Raw genomic sequence first — 19821 nt, forward strand, 5'->3', positions numbered from 1 at the left:
CTGATGGTTAGATGTAGGTTTAGATTGGGGGGTTCAGTTTATAAAATATGCATTCCTCTTCACTCTATTTCAGTCTGTACAGTTAAAAACAACTCGCTTTACAACTTACTTTTGGCACCCCTCTGTGATTTGAATCACACACTGACGTGGCTTCCCTAAATTCTGTAAAATTATTCGATCAAATAACCTAAAATATGTACTACATATGGTAACATCTAAATTAACTGTTATTTAATATGACTGGATAGTTATTTTGGGTTAAACCAATGGGGCCAGATTTTAAGGGCCAGGTTAGGTAGAAATAGCTTTTTAAAGGAATGGTCTGAGTTCAGTAGAAGTTGAGCTCATTCGAAAGAAATTTGTGGCATAATGTTGATTACCACAAAAATTAATTTCGACTCATTCCTCCTTTTCTTTAAATAAAAGCAAATATTGAGGTTACAGTGAGGCACTTACAATGGAAGTGAATGGGTGAATGGAGGGTTTAAAGTCAGAAATGTGAAGCTTATAATTTTATAAAACTCATGTACTATTTGAGCTGTAAAGTTGATTAAACTGTAATTTTTACAGTAATTTTAGGGTTTGTTGACATTGAATCATCATGGTAACGAAGCTGTGATATTGGCTTTAACTTTACACAGAAAAAGTTATTTTGTTGCAATCTTATCACACTTTATGTCTTGTGGCTATACTTCTGAAACAGTGATACAATTTTTGACAGTTTCAGACTCATCCCTCCTTTTCCTTAAAAAAAGCAAAAATAGAGGTTACAGTGAGGCACTTACAATGGAAGTGAATGGGGACCAATTTTTGAACGTTAAAATTTGAGGGAAGATAATAAAACAATAAATAGAGCATTTCATGACCCTTTAAACTTTACAAAATTATGTTTATCATAAAATTGTAAACATATACAATGTTATTTATCAATTATTGAAATCATTTCTGAAATTATATGGGGTGTTGAGGTTGCCCGGGATGTGAGTGGCTCGCAGCGACTTGAGGCTTCCTTGGGTTCTTGGCGGCCAGCCGTGAGACGGGTGGCATCTGCTTCCTGCGGTGGGCTCCACGCCGGCGCCGGGCCACAGGGGCGGGCTGCGGCGGAGCCGGTGCTGTTGCTGCAGGAGGACACCCTTGGTGACGAGCAGACAGGGTGCGGGGTCTTGAGGTGCGCCAGGGCAGGATGTGCTGTATAGCCTCCGTCTGCTTCTTCACCGCCGAGAACTGCTGGGCGAAGTCCTCGACGGTGTCGCCGAACAGGCTGACCTGGGAAATGGGGGCGTCAAGGAATCGTGCCTTGTCAGCCTCTCTCATCTCGACCAGGTTGAGCCATAGGTGGCGCTCCTCGGCCACCAGGGTGGACATCGCCTGCCCGAGAGACTGCACCGTGACCTTCATCGCCCGGAGAGCGAGGTCGGTCGCCGAGCACAGCTCCTGCATCAATCCCGGGTCAGAACTACCCTCGTGCAGTTCTCTTAGCGCCTTGGCTTGGTGCACTTGCAGGAGAGCCATGGCATGCAGGGCGGAGGTGGCCTGTCCAGCGGCACCTCAGGCCTTAGTCACCAGAGATGACATAACCCTACAGGCGCTGGACGGTGGTCTCAGGCCGCCCCTCCAGGTGGCTCCGTTTTGTGGGCACAGGTGCATCGCAACCGACTTATCCACCTGAGGAATCGCCGAGTACCCTCTGGCAGCCCCACCATCGAGGGTAGTGAGAGCAGAGGAGCTCAGAGACCGGGTCCGGGCAGTGAAACTTGCCTGCCCCGACCTTGTGAGCTCCTCATGCACCTCCAGGGAGAAAGGGACCGGGGTGGGGCGCGGCCGTGAGCGGCGCTCCGGGCCCAGGAACCAATCATCAGGCTGCGAAGGTTCAGGGGGGTGGAGGGTTCCACTCCAGCCCGACACACACAGCCGCCCGGGCAAGCATGGCTGCCAGCTGCGCGTCAGGCTGTGACTAGGTGACCACACCCGAAGGTGGGAGTCCTCAGCGTCAGACTGGACAGCCCGCTCTCCAATGCTGCAGTCAAGAGCTCATCCACTTCGCGAGCGCCGTAATTGAAATTGCGAACCCACCCCGAGACGAGCCAGCGGTCTCATCCCAGCGGGGCAAATGAGCGTACTGGGGAATGGGAGGTCCGTGGGGAGTTACCCAGTGGAGTGGCTCCCATTGGGGTCCCCAAATCGCCCCCAGTGCTAACCGACGTGGCCTCAAACCCAAAGGTAGAAGGACCGAGGCAGGGAGCCGCTGGGGTGGTCTCTCCCTCTAACGAAGTAAAAACCACGACCGCAACGTTGCCATGGTCATGCTCTCGCAGTGAGAACATGACCCGTCCACAAACGCTGTCTCCGTGTGGGCAGCGCCCGAGCACGTATGACTGCAATCGTGGCCATCGGAAGCGGAAAGGTAACGACCGCAACCAGGAAATACACACAAACGGAGAGAGGCATCTTTAAAAAGACGCTCTCCGTTAATGCCACTCTTTTAAGAAGGGAAAATATATTATTTTAGTAGGAAGAATATACTCTTTTAGCTGCTGAAGTGCCCAGGGGCATTCTCTGCACTTCACCAGTGCAAGAGGGGGAGAAGCCACTGAAATGCGGCGTAAATCCAACAGATTTTCGAGGTGAATAGATCGGTAGAGTAATTTAGCTCGCTGAACACAACCGCTCGGCTCCGAAGAGAAAATCTGAATGAGTGGTTGCATACCAGCTCCTTTTATACCCGTATGTCTGGGGGAGTGGCATGCAAATTCCACTTGCCAATTCATTGACACAACTTCGAGTGAGTGACAGATAGGGAACTTAATGTTTCTTTATGTAATGGCTTGGGCTTTGTGTGCTTCCAAATTTGTGGCAACTGTTTGGGGATAGCCCTTTTCTGTTCCAGCATGACAATGCCCCTGTGAACAAAGTGAGGTCCATAAAGAAATGGTTTACTGTGTCTGGCGTGGAAGAAATTGACTGGCCTGCACAAAGCCCAGACCTGAACCCCACTGATCACTTTTGGGGTGAACTGGAACAGCAACTGTAAGTCAGGCCCCATCGACCAACGTCAGTTCCTGACCTCACTGATAGCCTTGTGTCTGAATGAGAGCAAATCCCTGCACCCATGGTACTACATACAGTATAGTGAAAAGCCTTCCCAAAAGAGTGGATGTTGTTATTACAGCAAAGGGGGAAACTGATGCCTAAGGTTTTGAAATCAAATGTTCATCAAGCACATATGGTGTCCACAAACTTTTGGCCATATAGTGTGTGTATATATATATATATATATATATATATATATATATATATATATATATATATATATATATAATTTTATTTTCTCAAGGAGGGTAATGTAAAAATCTTAATCCCAGTGACAGACTTATTCTTATAGACATATTATTTAATCAAATTATGTGGTGAAATATGATTTTTGCATGTTCTTGACAGGTTTTGTGAAATTCATGCTAACAAAGTTATTTGACAAGCATAAATGTTCCAACAACACAAAACAAAGGCAAATAGCAAAAAAAAAAAAAAAAAAAAACTTTAATTCAACTTTCATATCTGCAGTTAAATTAAATTACAGTTGATTAGACCTTTCAAAACAAGCAGACCCATATAAATACTGTAAACTCACACCATCCGATGAAGAGGAAGACCCATTTTCTGAGCTTGTCTGTGGAATATGTCATCACAATAGCCGTGTGAAGATAACAGCCCTCCACAAACATCCAGAAGAAATTGGTCACCACAAAGTAATTATAGATTGTTGTTATGAGGCGACACCAGGGCTGTACAGAGAAAAGGAAAGGGTGTTAATTGGGGTGAACTATTTGGACGGCTTACAATACTGAAAATCTCTAACAGCAAAACTTGATGCTAAAATTAAACTTATTCTGGGTCTTATAAAAACACCATGTCCCACCATGTGTCTGAATGATATTATAACTTTACCTAAAAATACCTATTAATCCTAATACAATCACATTATCTACAAAGGTGTTTGGAAGCAGCAATCTAAATTTCAGCTAATTTGAATGCAATCCCAATTCATTCAGTAGAAGGTTTCTGTAAAATACCATACATAAACACAATCTTCCCTAATTACTCACAAGTTTGCTATCTTTCACTAGGGTGAAACGATAATATTACTCTGCCTTAAAAATTAGTGTTATTGTTTCCTTTCAATTGGAAAACATTCCACTAAATTCATACTCAATCACATTTTCCCATATAGGATTGTCAACTTTTGTTGTTAAATCAGTTGAAATTACAGTTAATCTTGGCAGAGATTCTAAATGCACATTGCATGATGGGTACATGATAGAATGAAGTACTTTTGACCATCACAGTCTCAGATCTCTGCTCTCCACTGTCAGTTATTTTCAAGTTGGAAATAAAAATGCAGGAAAACTCTAATGAGGTGCTAGATGTAGAAAAGAAAGTCCTTTGAGAAGCACAGAATGCATCTTTCCAGAGAGAATAAAAACAAATCAAAACAAAACCTCCACTCGTAATCTTTAGTTACTTGTTTCAGATGTTTTGAAAGCTGCTTTGGTAAGGAATCGTTCGCCAACAGCAACAATGCAAATGTTCAAAGCCTGCTGATCCGTTTGCAAATAGGCTGACATGTAAGTAGTTTAAAATAGTTTTCTACCTCATTCATCTCATGAATGTTGTGGTCAATCAGCTGAAGCAAAAACCACATTACATTCCTCAGAATGAACGTCGTAATTAAGTTCCAGTGGATTATGTTTCGAAGGCATCGGATGCTCCTGGAATTAAAAGAATAAAAAATAGTAATCATTCCGACTTTTACATGGTGACACATTTGTGTTTCCATTTGCATGAGCTGATTATACTGGAAATATGTATGCATGAATATCAAGAGAGTGCAAAGAAGGGCCAGAGGTGAACTGTTCAGAAACACTTTCTATGAAGCCTATTATGCCTGATGAAGGTATGATTCATGTATCATGACTCATTATACACTATATGGCCAAAAGTTTGTGGACACCGTATATGCTTGATGAACATTTGATTTCAAAGCCTTAGGCATCAATTTCCCCCTTTGCTGTTATAACAGCTTCCACTCTTTTGGGAAGGCTTTCCACTATACTGTATGTAGTAACATGGCTGCAGGGATTTGCTCTCATTCAGACACAAGGCTATCAGTGAGGTCAGGAACTGATGTTGGTCGATGGGGCCTGACTTACAGTTGATGTTCCAGTTCACCCCAAAAGTGATCAGTGGGGTTCAGGTCTGGGCTTTGTGCAGGCCAGTCAATTTCTTCCACGCCAGACACAGTAAACCATTTCTTTATGGACCTCACTTTGTTCACAGGGGCATTGTCATGCTGGAACAGAAAAGGTCTATCCCCAAACAGTTGCCACAAATTTGGAAGCACACAAAGCCCAAGCCATTATCATAAAGAAACATTAAGATTTTTCTTTACTGGATTTAATGGAGTAACCAAATTTGTTAATTAGAAGGGGGTGTTCACAAACCTTTGGCCATATATTGTATGCATTAGGGGTATAACGCAGTTCAAAAATGTGAAGATGTGCATTGTGGAGATTGGATGTTAAAAAAAAAATAAAAGAATTTCAGTGTTGGGGAAGCTACTTTGTACGGATCCCCTGAACTTCGCTGTGAAAAAAAAATATGTCACTAGGTGAAATATATATATATATATATTTTTTTTTTGGTGTCTTTGTGACTTTTTACAACGGCGTTTTGACAAAAGTCATAATATTTTGAGAATAAAGTCAAAATTACGAGAATAAAGTCAAAATTTTGAGAATAAAGTCATAGCACTACAAGATAACTAATATTTCGAGAATAAAGTCAAAATTTCAAGAATAAAGTTGGAATATTTTGAGAATGAAGTCAAAAACGGGGGCCTGGGTAGCTCAGCAAGTAAAGACATTGACTACCACACCTGGAGTCACAAGTTTTAATTCAGGGTGTGCTGAGTGACTCCAGTCAGGCTTTCTAAGCAACCAATTGGCCCGGCTGCTAGGGAGGGTAGAGTCACGTTGGGTTAACCTCCTCGTGGTCACCACAATGTGGTTCTCGCTCTCAGTGGGCGAGGTGACAGGGACAGACCGAAGGGGAGGACCTTGTACTGGTATGCCCGGCCCTCGAAAGCAAACCACAGGAAGGGTCTGTGTTGAGGTAGAACCGAGATGTGGAAGTACGCGTCCTTCAGGTCTACCACCACAAACCAATCTTGATGCCGGACACTTGCCAAAATGCGTTTTTTTGCATCAGCATCTTGACCGGGTGTCTGTGCAAGGCCCGGTTCAGAACTCGCAGGTCCAAGATTGGCCACAACCCACCACCTTTTTTGAGTACGATGAAGTAGGGGCTGTAAAACCCCTTCCTCATCTCGGTTGGAGGAACAGGCTCTATCACATCCTTCCATAGAAGGGAAGCAATCTCTGCGCACAAGGCAGTGGCGTTCTCGCCTTTCACCGAAGTGAAGCAGATGCCGTTGAACCTGGGCGGGCGCCTGGTGAACTGAATCATGTAGCCGAGTTGGACGGTCCTGATCAGCCACTGCAGCGGGTTGGGGAGCATGAGCCATGCCCCCAAGCTCCGAGCGAGGGGGACAAAGGGGACAATCGCGTCGGACATACCGGTGGGTGGGGCCTCATGATGGGGCGGAGCCTGAGGTGCCAATCGTGGCTTTGCTGAGTCCAGGGACATCGAAGCATTTAGCTGGCTCCTTACACCCACTGTAGGAGCAGTCTGGGACGGGGAGGCAGGGGAATTGTCCTCGCGACCCGTCGAGACCGTCGTGACGATGGTGGGATTGTGCCACAGCTGGGCGCGCGGGGGCCGTACCTGACAAAAAGAAATGGTGCCCGGCAGTCATGATAACAATGGCCGTGGACACCGACTGAGTGACCCAGGAAGTGAGGAAACCACTCTTTTCTTGAAAATGTGGGTACCTCAGCCCTTTGGGCTTGCAGTGAAATGATAAGAAAAGATAAACAAGGATTCTCCGCCCGGCCCTCCACCAGGGGAAAGAGTGGTGCTCTTACCAGCTCCTTTGTAGCGGGTCTCCGACTTCCCAGGCTGCCTGTCTCAGGGGCGTTTCGAAGCCTTCCTGGATTCTTGGTGGCCGGCCATGAGACGGGTGGCGTCTGCTTCCTGCAGCCGGCTCCACGCCAGGGCCGGTCTGCTGTGGCGGGCTGTGGCAGAGCTGGTGTTGTTGCCGCAGGAGGACGCCCTTGGCGACGAGCATATGGGGTGTGGGATCTTGAGCCACGCCGGGGCAGGATATGTTGGATGGCCTCCATCTGCTTCCTCACAGTTGAAAACTGCCGGGCAAAGGTTGAGCCAAAGGTGGCACTCCTGGACCACCAGGGTGGACATCGCCTGCCCGAGAGACCACGCCGTGACCTTCAATGCCTGGAGGGTGGGATCGGTTGCCGAGCGCAGCTCCTGCATCGATCTCAGGTCAGAACTACCCTCGTGCAGTTCTCTGAGTGCCTCGGCTTGGTGTGCTTGCAAGAGAGCCGTGGCGTGTAGGGTGGAGGTGGCCAGTCCAGCGGCACTGTAGTCCTTAGTCGCCAGTGACAACGTAATCCTACAGGCCTTGGATGGGAGTCTCGGACGGCTAAGCCATGTGGCGGCGATCTGCGGGCACAGGTGCACCGTGAACACCTTATCCACCTGGGGAATCGCCGAGTACACCCTGGCAGCCCCACCGTCGAGGGTAGTTTGAGTGGAGAAGCTCAGAGACCGGGACCAGGCAGTAAAAGGTGCCCGCCACAATCGCGTGAGCTCATGGACTTCCTCCATAGCAATTCAAACTAGAAAATTCTCACTAGAATCCAATCCGGAGATACAGTACATTAGAACAGATCATTGGCATGAGTTCTTTGTGCACTCGCATGAAAAACAAGCTTTAATCGCACCACAACAATATAGCGTTACAGAGAATCCTTTTGCGTGTATTAGTTTATCATTAAATTGGCCTTGGCAGTCCTAAATTTAATGTGGGTGGGGGAACCACATGTTCTTTCCCTGCTGTCCGCGACCCAGTCCAAATAAACCTGCGACCCACCAGTTGAGAAACACTGCTTAAACACTGCATTAATGTCTATAGGAGTTAAACTTTTTAATGAGGAAAAAATTACTTAGTGCACCTTTAAAAGATGATTTAGGTGTCTGGATCACAGTGAAGATGTACAGTCTCGGCAGGGTGTGACAAATGCGGTCTGTGGCGTCCTCCACTGTAGAACACTCAGAATCGGCCTGCAAAATCACAACTGCGCATGCAAGTTGCGTTCTGCACACTTTTTGCAGGCGCGTTTGCACTGTTGGCTGGTCTGCATAACTCCTCTAGTGAATGGGGGCTAAACCAATGGAGAGAGTGCGTGCTAGTAAATAGCGCATTTACCAGGCACAATTCATTCGAGGTTTTTTTACAATCGTTTACGATCATCTTAATGTTTCCCAAACTAGCACAGTAGATTGCTAGTTATAAAGTAGAATGTAAGTGCTTCTTAATGGGAGCTGTCTGGTCCAAAGGTGCTGAAACTTTATCTTCCCAAAATGAAAGAAACGTGGAAATACTGACAAATATAGAAGTTGTTTGTAACCTTGTCAAGGCGCTGAAATGTATTAACTATTACAGAATTTAATTACAGAAATAATGATGGCTTTAGTAAGATGGGGTTTCAAATGTTTTAATTCTCAACTTCATAGAGATTAATGAAAGTGATGCAAAAAAATTATTGGAACATGAATGTACGCGATGTGCATCATAAGGGGCTCTCATATAGCCTAAAGTTTTGTTTCTTTGGCTGGGACCTGAACAGATGCCCAAAGAACAGGATTAAAATGACGGACATCAGTAGGCTGAATTATAGATACAAATATATGCACTTGAAGAAACACACTTTATTATATTTTGAAGAACAGATGACAGAAAAGCCGTCCATGCGTGTCTCTGATGCGCTGTTTGTTTAGAGGAGTGCAGCGGGAGCATGTCTCCTGGAAAACCTGTGAAACGGCAGGTTCACTTTATATAGCAGACGTGTATACAACCTAAACATGTTCACCTTGAACCTTTAAATGTATTTATATTTTAATTATTGTTATCATTATCACTATTATGTTTACATTTATAATTGTCTTCAGATTTTAATTTGTATTATTCATTTTCCACCTGTTGGAGAAGATACTTGCGTGATAGCAAAAGGAAGGGTGCTTATATATTCTATTTTTTGACCTCTTCATTGTCACTTCATTATTCTTATAGCTTTTTCATTTAGTCTGAAGTGTAATTTGATGTAAACAGACTAGGGCCTCATTTCCCAATAACGATTGATCTTAGCAGTTAAGAGCGTTTTCTATGAGCGATTCTAAGAACGTTCGTTATTTTTTACGTGCGTTTCCCAAAACTGCACTTAACAAGAAATGTGTGAGGATGCACTTTAAGTGCTTCTTCAGTTGCTGTCCGTGTGACAGTGCTGAAATGTGAATGTATAGTGCTGCTCGTCATTGTAACTTCATTATATTTGTGCATTGTCACGTTTATGTGTGTTTTGTTTGTGTTTTGAATAATGTTTTTGACTTCATGTCTTTTATTTGAAATAAGTTTACTTCTTTGTCTGGTCATGTGTCTTTGTCATGTGTTTTCCTGTTTCCCTCATGTTTCATGTGTCTTGTTCTTATGGGTCTTTGGTTTACAAATCTTGTTTTCTTTTGTTTGTATTTAAGCCCTCATGTTAGCCATTGTCTCTTGTCGAGTATTGTTGGTGTAATGTCTTTGTTCATGATTATTGCATAGGCATTGTTCATAGTCAAGTTTAGTCTAGTCTAGTTTAGTTTATGTTCTGGTTATACTCTGTTTTGAATTCACGTTTGGATACCAGCACTGTAAATAAAACTGCACTTGGGTTCTCATACATCTTTGTCTCGTCCTATCTTCAGCCTGTTCTGCCTGCTCTGTAATGTTACATGCATAATATTTTACAATCATTTCCTCCACGAGACCGTCAATCCACGCATCTTATCACGTGGCTTGTTGAGCGCGTTACTGCGTAGACATAGCGCGTGTGGAGGCCCACGCTATTCTCCGTGGCATCCACACACAACTCACCACGCGCCCCACCGAGAACGATAACCACACATTATAGCGACCACGAGGAGGTTACCCCATGTGACTCTACCCTCCCTAGCCATCGGGCCAATTTGGTTGCTTAGAAGACCTGGCTGGAGTCACTCAGCATGCCCTGGATTCGAACTCATGACTCCAGGGGTGGTAGTCAAATTACAAGCATTCATTGAATATTACGAGGTTCACCGTGATATCGTGGAGTGCAAAATAAGGAGATGTTTAGAAGATGCGCTTTAGGGACATTCACCAATAAAGCAGAGGTCTGCTCTTTCTCCCAAAATTGACAACGGTGACAGCAATGCTGCATGTGCGGTGCTACACAACTTGCGAGAGCGCCTTTGGGTGTCAGATAGGAAGTGGAGACTAGGATGATGAGCCAACTGATGATTTTCAGGCAGTTATTTACTTTTTTTTTCTCTCTCTGATTTTAATTTATACAGTTGTCTGAATCAATCAAGCCACCACTTTGCTGTTACCAACTAGTCCAACTAATCCACACAAATAACTTTATTTGTATACTAATTAATGTATTCATCCATTTATATAGACTATCTATTTTATGCATTTCGTTTTTATTATTAATATTATTATTGTTGTTATTATAAGACTTGTCTGTTAAAATAAAAATAAATAAAACAAAGGTTTCCTGATATTCAAGTTTTAGCATAAAGTCTAGCTACAGATATTTAAATTGTACCAGGTGTAAATTCGCGTTTGTCCTGCAGGTGTCTGCATAAGTCTATGTCCTTACGATGCTCTTAACGCTGTACAAGTACTCCAGAGCACTCGTAAATCTACTACTTCAGTTACTATTCTTTTGGGAAACGGGACGCAAAACTAAAATGAATCGTAAGATGGGTTAGGGTAGGGATGTCGGTTTTGTTCATTTAAAACTCGATAGAGCATTTATCTTAAAAACCTATTTGAGAGAAAATTTTACTCACTTCTTTGTGCCATTTTACCTGGGAACTACTGTGTGTCCCTCCCATAGATGGGTCTCTCCACTCGATGTTTCAGAGAACTGGGGTTACAGAATAGGTAACCTATCATTTCCCAAATGGGGGTTTATAACCCTAGAGGGTTCGTAAGTGGGGAAATGTACCCTCAGTTTATATTATTAAAATAAAGATTATAATGGTTGCTGCAGCCCTGGCTTTCTTACTGGCTTTTTTTTAATGATTGAAAACATAAATTTTGTCTATATCAAATCAAGATATCAAAGGTACATACACAAATGGAATGACACGTTTATAATAATATCAGGAAAATGAAAACAGAAATGACAATGTCAATTTTACAAGTTTTTGTGACAGATAATAATTAATTGTAGTGCAATCCCTGATTAAGAAATTGCATTGGTGAATTAAATTAAATTAAATGTATGAATATTACAAGAAAAAAAAAACAATAGCTGTAATAAAGGTTCATTAAAATAAAGTAATAATAAGAAAAATGAAAAGACTGAAAATGTCTTAACATTAATTTAAAAAAATTTAACATTACTTTAAATATCGAGGGTACTTCAAGTAAATCGTTTAGGTCAAAGAGGTCCAGCTGATATTTTAGGGACCCCTGCAGCTGTATGGTGTGATGAATGATGTGCGATCATTTAGCAAAAAAGTCACCACCGTCACATAATTTTCATGAGATCATGCTGGAACCTATTTTCCCCTGATCTGACCCTTAATTAAAAAATATACAAAACATTTGACCATACTACAATTGACCAATCAGAATCAAATACTCTAGAGAGTCATGTAATAAGTAAGGCACAATATACTGCCAGCTGGCTGTTGTTATCACAAAATAAACCCTGCATGGTGCAGCTTGAAGGGGTTTATTTTGCGATAACAACCGGCTGACAGTACATTATCCAGCTTAATACATGGCCACTAACCAAATAAATAAATAAATGGACGTGAAACATTGATTTGAGTTTAAATTATGTGATTATGTGAAGAAAAAAAAAAAACTGTTTGTGTTTATTTTGTAATTACTGGCCATCTAACTCCTCATTATCCTGTTCATAACAAGACTACTTGCCAAATCAATATATAAACAGACAGGAAACATTGATCTGCTGTCACGAAATCAGCAGAGGCAGGACCCAAACACAGAGTAAAAAACAAAAAGCTTTATTAATACAAAAATAAACAAAAACAGAAATGCAAACTATCCCGGAGGGGGGGAAAACGAGGTAAAGGATGGGCTGGAGGAAAAAGGGCAGGACCGACTGGACGGGGAACAGGACCAACTCGAGCAAGACCAACAAACAAGACGAAGTGGCACTGGACAGCACACACGAGGAGATTAAAATAGGGAGAGAAATCAAACAGGTTAACAAGCAGGGCAGATGTGACTAACGAGCTAATAATAAGCAAACAAGGATGCAGGGTATGACGCAAGACAGAGAGAAATGAGGCAAAACAGAAATAAAACAAAGCCACGTGCTCTCACAAAAACTCTAATGGCACTAGCGCATATCGCCAAGACAATAGGCAACATGAGCTCATGCCAACCGACAGATAGGACGAGAGAATGCACGGCAACGCTAACAAAGCAATGCCATGCATTCTCACACTAGACAAAGCCTGAGCGTACATCGCGAGGCAAACACCACGCGATGCATGCAACAGGCGACAAAACGAGACAGGACACCTGTGCGAGAGTTCGAAAAACAAATCACTAATTAAAACACTATATTAACTTAAAAAAAAAAAAAAATCGCTTCCTGTAAACACTCAATCCCTCATACCGCTGCTACGTGACATCATCACGTTGGAGTGATCACGTGAGAATTCATAAGTTCCGCTCTGTTTACCACAGAGGAACATACTTCATGTGAGAGTTAGGTCAGTTTAAACAGCTACAGAGAGCTGGTGGAAGTGCCGATTTTAAGTTAAAAACATTTTAATTAGCAATTTGTTTTTCACAGAAATGTATCGATTAACTTCAGAAGACATTACTCTATTGACTAGAGTCGTGTGGATTACTTTGATGCTGCCTAAATATGCTTTTTGGACCTTCAAAAATTGGTTGCCATTCACTTGCATTGGATGAAGCTAAAACCCTGGGATACTTTCCTAAAAATCTTAAATCCTGTTCTGACAAAGAAAGAAGGTCATATACATCTTGGATGTAAATTATCAGCAAATTTTCATTTTTGGGTGAACTATTCCTTTAAGTATATTAACAAGAGCACACAACTGAATATTAGGTATATTATAAGGCATTATGAATGCATTATAATGCAATACCAATATATTTGTAACTCATTATATACTGTATACAGGCTTCACAGAGAGTGAAATGCATAGTAGGTGTTCCGTACAGCAAATCTAAAACTATAAAAATGATGGCATCACTTTTCATGTAGTTTCCTTTTATTGATCAACCCTAAGCAAGCCTTCAGCACATGAGAACACTCACACAACACTACATAATTATCCTGGACACACTTACCTCAAGCACAGGAAGAGGATGAAGGCAATAACGAGAGCTCCAACAGATATACAGTGACCGAAGTAATTAATGATGAGGGCTATCTTGTAATGCATGGGGTACTTCCTCTGTGAAGAACACATTAATTATTCCTAATATTGCCATGCCTAAAGTAATAACTCAGTGTTCTTACAACATATGATTGTATATGAGGTGTTCTTCAACTATGGGTACTTCTAGTATGTCCCAAGGATTGATTTTTATTCAAACTAACAAATTTCAACTTTAACTGCTCTTTGTTGTTTAAAAGGTCACATTAAAGCTGTCTTTCAACTTTCTAAATTGTACTTTTCAAATGCCTTTTATGTACAGATTGTTTTATCCTGGCCCCAGAACAAGACTTTCAATCTTAAACTATGAAATTGCATCAGAAAAATACTTAATACTTAACATAACCATGAACAATTTTAATAAAAATTGTGTGAAATTGATTTATATTAGTTTTTACACAAATTATGACTGTCCCTTGTCATTTGTTGGTTGCCACCACAACCAAAGATTTTGCTTCTAATAAAGTTTCATCAAAAGTTAGTGTACTTGGGTACCAAGGAGAATAAAAATGATGAGCTTGCTTGATAAATATGAGATGTGATGTGTCATTTCCAATCAAGCTGCAATTTTGTCAAATTATGCAAAAAGTGTTAATATTATTTGTGTATATTTAGGATATGTAAAATGTTTGCTATGAAATCAGACTTACAAAGATGAGTCTTCTGTTCCAAACAAAACTTAAATGTCATTTTCACCACAGAAGGATATCAAAAACATCATTTTGAGATACTGTATGGTGGAAATACTCATGATGTTTCAGACCAAAATGACATAAATAACATACTTCTCTTGTGATGCATGCACGCTCACTGTTGCACATTGTTAGTAACCTAGTGAGAGAGTGAAAAATGTGTTGTACAATCAAGTTCATTTTCCACATGACCAAAAGTGCCCATTTAGTTGAAGAAACACTCTATTATATGATTATAAATTATAATTACAAATTATAGATTATGAAGTTTAGTACAAATCAATAGTTATTACTCCATAATTGTGTCTTTAATGAATTCATAATGGAGACTTACAATAGAGTTGTGTGGATCGAGATTCATTTATATATTCCTTGTGAGCCTTAAGTTAGAATGAGGTCACAAAACTGTGACACAAGGGTGAAAGAATGCAATTGTCCTTTTGCACAATATTTGCATGCAGAAATCATACGAAGTGCAGTGAGAACTTAAATGATGCATGAGCAAGCGATACACAGCTCCAGTAAACAGAGTCTACGGAGAGTACATCAGTTACACAACATCCAAACCTGCCTACCACTCATGCAAATGCTAAGCAGTTTCTCACATCAAAAAATAGGCTTCTTCATAACATACAGCAATAGAGAAATAATTGGGTCAAAATTGATTATATACTATATATGTCATTCAGCATATTAAACCTGAGGTATTTTGGATTCTAGAAACAACAGAACGCCCACAAACAACAGAAAGCCCAAAAGCATTGACATGAATCACATTATCTGATTCAAGCTAATAAAACAATTGGATTTGCAATGGGGAATGGGGGTAACTGTTTTCAGCAGGGATGTAGAGACGTCTTACAGTGCAGCAGTAACTAAATCATCTTTTACAATCTCCATTATAACTGAAAGCAGAAAAGATAGGAAATGCAGTTATATTTTAATGTGTCCTTCTTGACTCATAATACGGATAAGATGTAGGACTTTTGCGTTCCTTTAGATTTCCGACATACAGAATCATACAGTAAATTAAATTATTCAAGGTTGAACAGATAGTCCTGATAAAACTAAGACAATTTTTACAAAAGCGTTGTCATGAGTCTCAACAATGGGACACCATTTGTCTGAGCCTTTTTAGTCATTTTTATTTAGCTTTAGTTGGATTGCTGTAAATAAGTGTTAAAGACCCCACAAAATCAAAAATACTGATGACTCATGAAGCATTACACAGATTTTTGTCCAGTCAAATGCTCTCCAGAATCAGAATGCCCCTCCCCTTTCAACCGACCAGCAAGTTTTGCAAAAATGGCTCATGGCTGCAGTGTTGGGTGTAATGAGATTACAAAGTAATTAGGTAATGTAATCGTATTTTTTATTTTTTTTTTAGTTAAAATATTTTACTTTTAAGTAAATTCTTGTAATCAGATTAAAGAGGAAATACACATTATTTTGAATTCATTGTGGATTTTCTATTTCATTGTGGAAGTATTTTGTAATGGCCTAATATTGATTAGAGTGAGTAAATTTAACAAACATTTCAGTTAATACAGTAACTTTTACTTACAAATCTGATGTAAATGGTACATAAACTTAGTAAAATCTACATGAGCATTTTATTAGAACATTTCAAGATTTGAACTTTCCTTATAAACACGTTTTATCATGTACCACATGACATACAGTGGCCTGCCGGAGGGAGGCTCAATGCATGCTATGTAGTCTACTAGACAACATTATCAACAATAATTTTGAGTAGAAAATGAACTTCAGACTTCACAAAACAAGAAGTTACCAAACGTAACAACAAAGGCAATGTCCACATTAACGTCCACGCGTTTTCATTTTCCAAACGCTCTCCGTCCACACTGCCCTTTTAATACATTTTTAAAAATTATGAAACATTATGAAAACACTTAAAAAAATTGCTGTTCCATGTATGGTCTGAAACGTAACTGTCCTCGTGTTCTGCCGCCAGACACATATTATGAGAAATCTCCCCGTCGCCTTTGACGAAATACAATGTGAAGGTTGTATAAGGTAACATTCATCTTTAACAATGCCATCAAAGTGGATAGCAGACACAACAACACTGCTACAATGTGGGCTGCCATTTTAATTGTTTTGGATTGGATGGATCACATGACTGTGTCGTATGACAACAAATATGTAATTGATTCCAATGTCTCTGTTTTTCCAGTCCACACTACAACATGCAGATGGCGTTTTCAAATGTATTCACTTGGGAGAGCATTTTCGAAAAGCTCGGAAGGACGGAAGGCCAAAACGTAGAGAAAAAGAAGCGTTTTCAAATGAAAACATATTATTGTAGACATGGCCAAAATCAAAAATAGAAATGGTGTAAATAAACTTGCAAACAGTGAAACCATGCAAGCTTATTAATTATTCAAGCCTGGTGCATGCTGGAAAAAACAGCTTTGAAAAGTCGAAAACATATTTTATTTACCTGTGAACTACTCAAATTAGCTAAATAAAAATGAAAAGGATTTATACATAATGACACATTGTAAAGATAGCAAACTATCATAAATAACATTAAAGGAATAGTTCACCCACAAATTAAAATTCTCTCATGATTTACTCACCCTCCTGGCATCCCAGATGTGTATGACTTTCTTTCTTCTGCAGAACACAAACGAAGATTTTTAGAAAATATTTCAGCTCTGTAGGTCCATACAACACAAGTGAATGTGTGCCAAAATGATGAAGCTCCAAAAAGCATATTAAGGCATCATAAAAGTAATCCATATGACTCCAGTGGTTAATCCATGTGTTCAGACAGAATATTATAGGTGTGGGTGAGAAACAGGTCAATATTTAAGCAATTTTACGCCTCAGACTCCAGAGGGATAAATGTTGATCTGTTTCTCACAAACACCTATCATATTTCTTCAGAAGATATGGATTTAACCACCAGAGTCATCTGGAGTACTTTTATGTTGTACTTATGTGGATTTTGGAGCTTCAAAATTTTGGCACCCATTCACTTGCATTGTATGGACCTACAGAGCTAAAATATTCTTCAAAAAATCTTCATTTGTGTTCTGCAGAACAAAAAAAGTCATACACTTCTGGATGCCAGGAGGGTGAGTAAATGATGAGAGAATTTTCATTTTTGGGTGAACTATCCCTTTAATTTATAAGCTGGAACATTAATTCCTACATGTTTGGATTGAGTACAAATGTAGAATTTAAGTTCACGCTTAAACTATTTAATTTATTCGATGTAGAAAGTTCTTAATCTTTTCTGCTTTATTTACTGCACCACCCAAAAAATTAATAAAAACATTTCAGTGCACGGCTGTCACGTAAGCCTATTGCCAGTTAAGAAAAACGTCAATATGTCCTGCCCAAACTTCCTGTTTCAATAAGAAATATGTCAACACAAAAAGGCAAGAAAACTGTGCACATCGAGTGATTTCATGGGGTCTTTAAAAATATGACTGTGACAAATATTTATTAAGTCGGTAGTGATGCCGATTGACCAGACTCAGACTCAAAGCCACATCGGCCAAATTAAAGCTTCAGTGCAGTGTCGGAGCATGCCAGGCCCCGCCTCCAACATAAACATGGTTTTTATTCATAATTCAATCATGAAATTTAGCATTGTTGTCTGGTCACCCTAGCTTATTCAACAATTCTTGCTTTGTGAATCTAAAAGTACATCAAGTACAATGAATAAACATTGTAAGTGAAAGCACAGTTCAGATTTCACACACATTTACCCACCTTTTCCTCCAAGATGGGCTCACAGTTGGAGTAGTTACTCTTCAGAGCCCATGTGCCATTCTCCAAGCATTCTCTGTAAGCACTTCCTGCACAGAAAGAAAACAGTTCAAAACTCAAAAGCCCAAAAGAGATGTTCATTAGTCTGCAGTACATCTCCTAATATGCTTGACTGTTCATTGGTCGTAAAAAAGCAATATCCAGACAAGCTAACAAGACAGGAACTTACTGAACAGCTGTTATGACAGTTCCAATAATATTAAAGAAATAATACACTCAAAAATAACAATTCTGTCATCATTTACTCACCCTTGTTTCATTCATTGTGTTGGTGGCCAGAATATTCTTCAAATTTACATTTTGTGTTCCACAGAAGTAATTTTGGAACATCATGAAGGTGAGTAAATAATAACAGATTTATATACACTGGCGGCCAAAAGTTTGGAATAATGTTCAAATTTTGCTGTTTTGGAAGGAAATTGGTACTTTAATTCAACAAAGTGGCATTCAGCTCATCACAAAGTATAGTCAGGACATTACTGATGTGAAAAAACAGCACCATCACTATTTGAAAAAAGTAATTTTGATCAAATCTAGACAGGCCCATTTCCAGCAGCCATCACTCCAACACCTTATCCTTGAGTAATCATGCTAAATTGCTAATTTGGTACTAGAAAATCACTTGCTATTATATCAAACAGTTGAAAGCTATTTGGTTCGTGAAATGAAGCTTAACATTGTCTTTGTGTTTGTTTTTGAGTTGCCACAGTATGCAATAGACTGGCATGTCTTAAGGTCAATATTAGGTCAAAAAGGACAAAAAAGAAACAGCTTTCTCTAGAAACTTGTCAGTCATTGTTTTGAGGATTGAAGGCTATACAATGCTTGAAATTGCCCAAAAACTGAAGATTTCATACAAAGGTGTACACTACAGTCTTCAAAGACAAAGGACAACTGGCTCTAACAAGGACAGAAAGAGATGTGGAAGGCCAGATGTACAACTAAACAAGAGGATAAGTACAGAGTCTCTAGTTTGAGAAATAGAAGCCTCACATGTCCTCAGCTGACACCTTCACTGAATTCTACCTGCTCAACACCAGTTTCATGTACAACAGTAAAGAGAAGACTCAGGGGTGCAGGCCTTATGGGAAGAATTGCAAAGAAAAAGCCACTTTTGAAACAGAAAAACAAAAAGAAAAGGTTAGAGTGGGCAAAGAAACACAGACATTGGACAACAGATAATTAGAAAAGAGTGTTATGGATCTTAACCCCATTGAGCTTTTGTGGGATCAGCTAGACTGTGAGGTGTGTGAGAAGTGCCCGACAAGACAGGCACATCTATGGCAAGTGCTTCAGGAAGCGTGTGGTGAATGGCACCTGAGCATCTGGACAAACTGACATCTAGAATGACAAGGATCTGCAAAGCTGTCATTGCTGCACATGGAGGATTTTTTTGATGAGAACACTTTAAAATAGTTTAAGAATTTCTGAAAAAAAAAAAAAAAAATCAAATTGTAATATGTAAATTCATAATTTTTCACGTTATTAATGTCCTGACTATACATTGTGATCAGTTGAATACTATTTTGGTGAATAAAAGTACCAATTTCTATCCATAAGAGCAAAATCTGTACATTATTCCAAACTTTTGGCTGCCAGTATATATACAGTTGTGCTCAAAAGTTTGCATACCCTTGGAGAATTG

General features: G+C 40.2%; 1 protein-coding gene across 1 annotated transcript in view; it reads right to left on the bottom strand.

The window, feature by feature from the left end:
* Nucleotides 1-19821, bottom strand: part of LOC127440956 (corticotropin-releasing factor receptor 2-like) — a 142539-nt gene that overhangs the window by 30716 nt on the left and 92002 nt on the right. Inside the window, exons 3-6 of the mRNA XM_051698049.1 lie at nt 18120-18205; nt 13592-13698; nt 4649-4766; nt 3629-3782 (exon numbers count right to left, since the gene is read on the bottom strand). Coding sequence (XP_051554009.1) covers nt 3629-3782; nt 4649-4766; nt 13592-13698; nt 18120-18205 — 465 coding nt within the window. The remainder of the gene's footprint in view (nt 1-3628; nt 3783-4648; nt 4767-13591; nt 13699-18119; nt 18206-19821) is intronic.

This window comes from Myxocyprinus asiaticus, chromosome 5, assembly GCF_019703515.2.
Source record: "Myxocyprinus asiaticus isolate MX2 ecotype Aquarium Trade chromosome 5, UBuf_Myxa_2, whole genome shotgun sequence".
NCBI lineage: Eukaryota > Metazoa > Chordata > Actinopteri > Cypriniformes > Catostomidae > Myxocyprinus > Myxocyprinus asiaticus.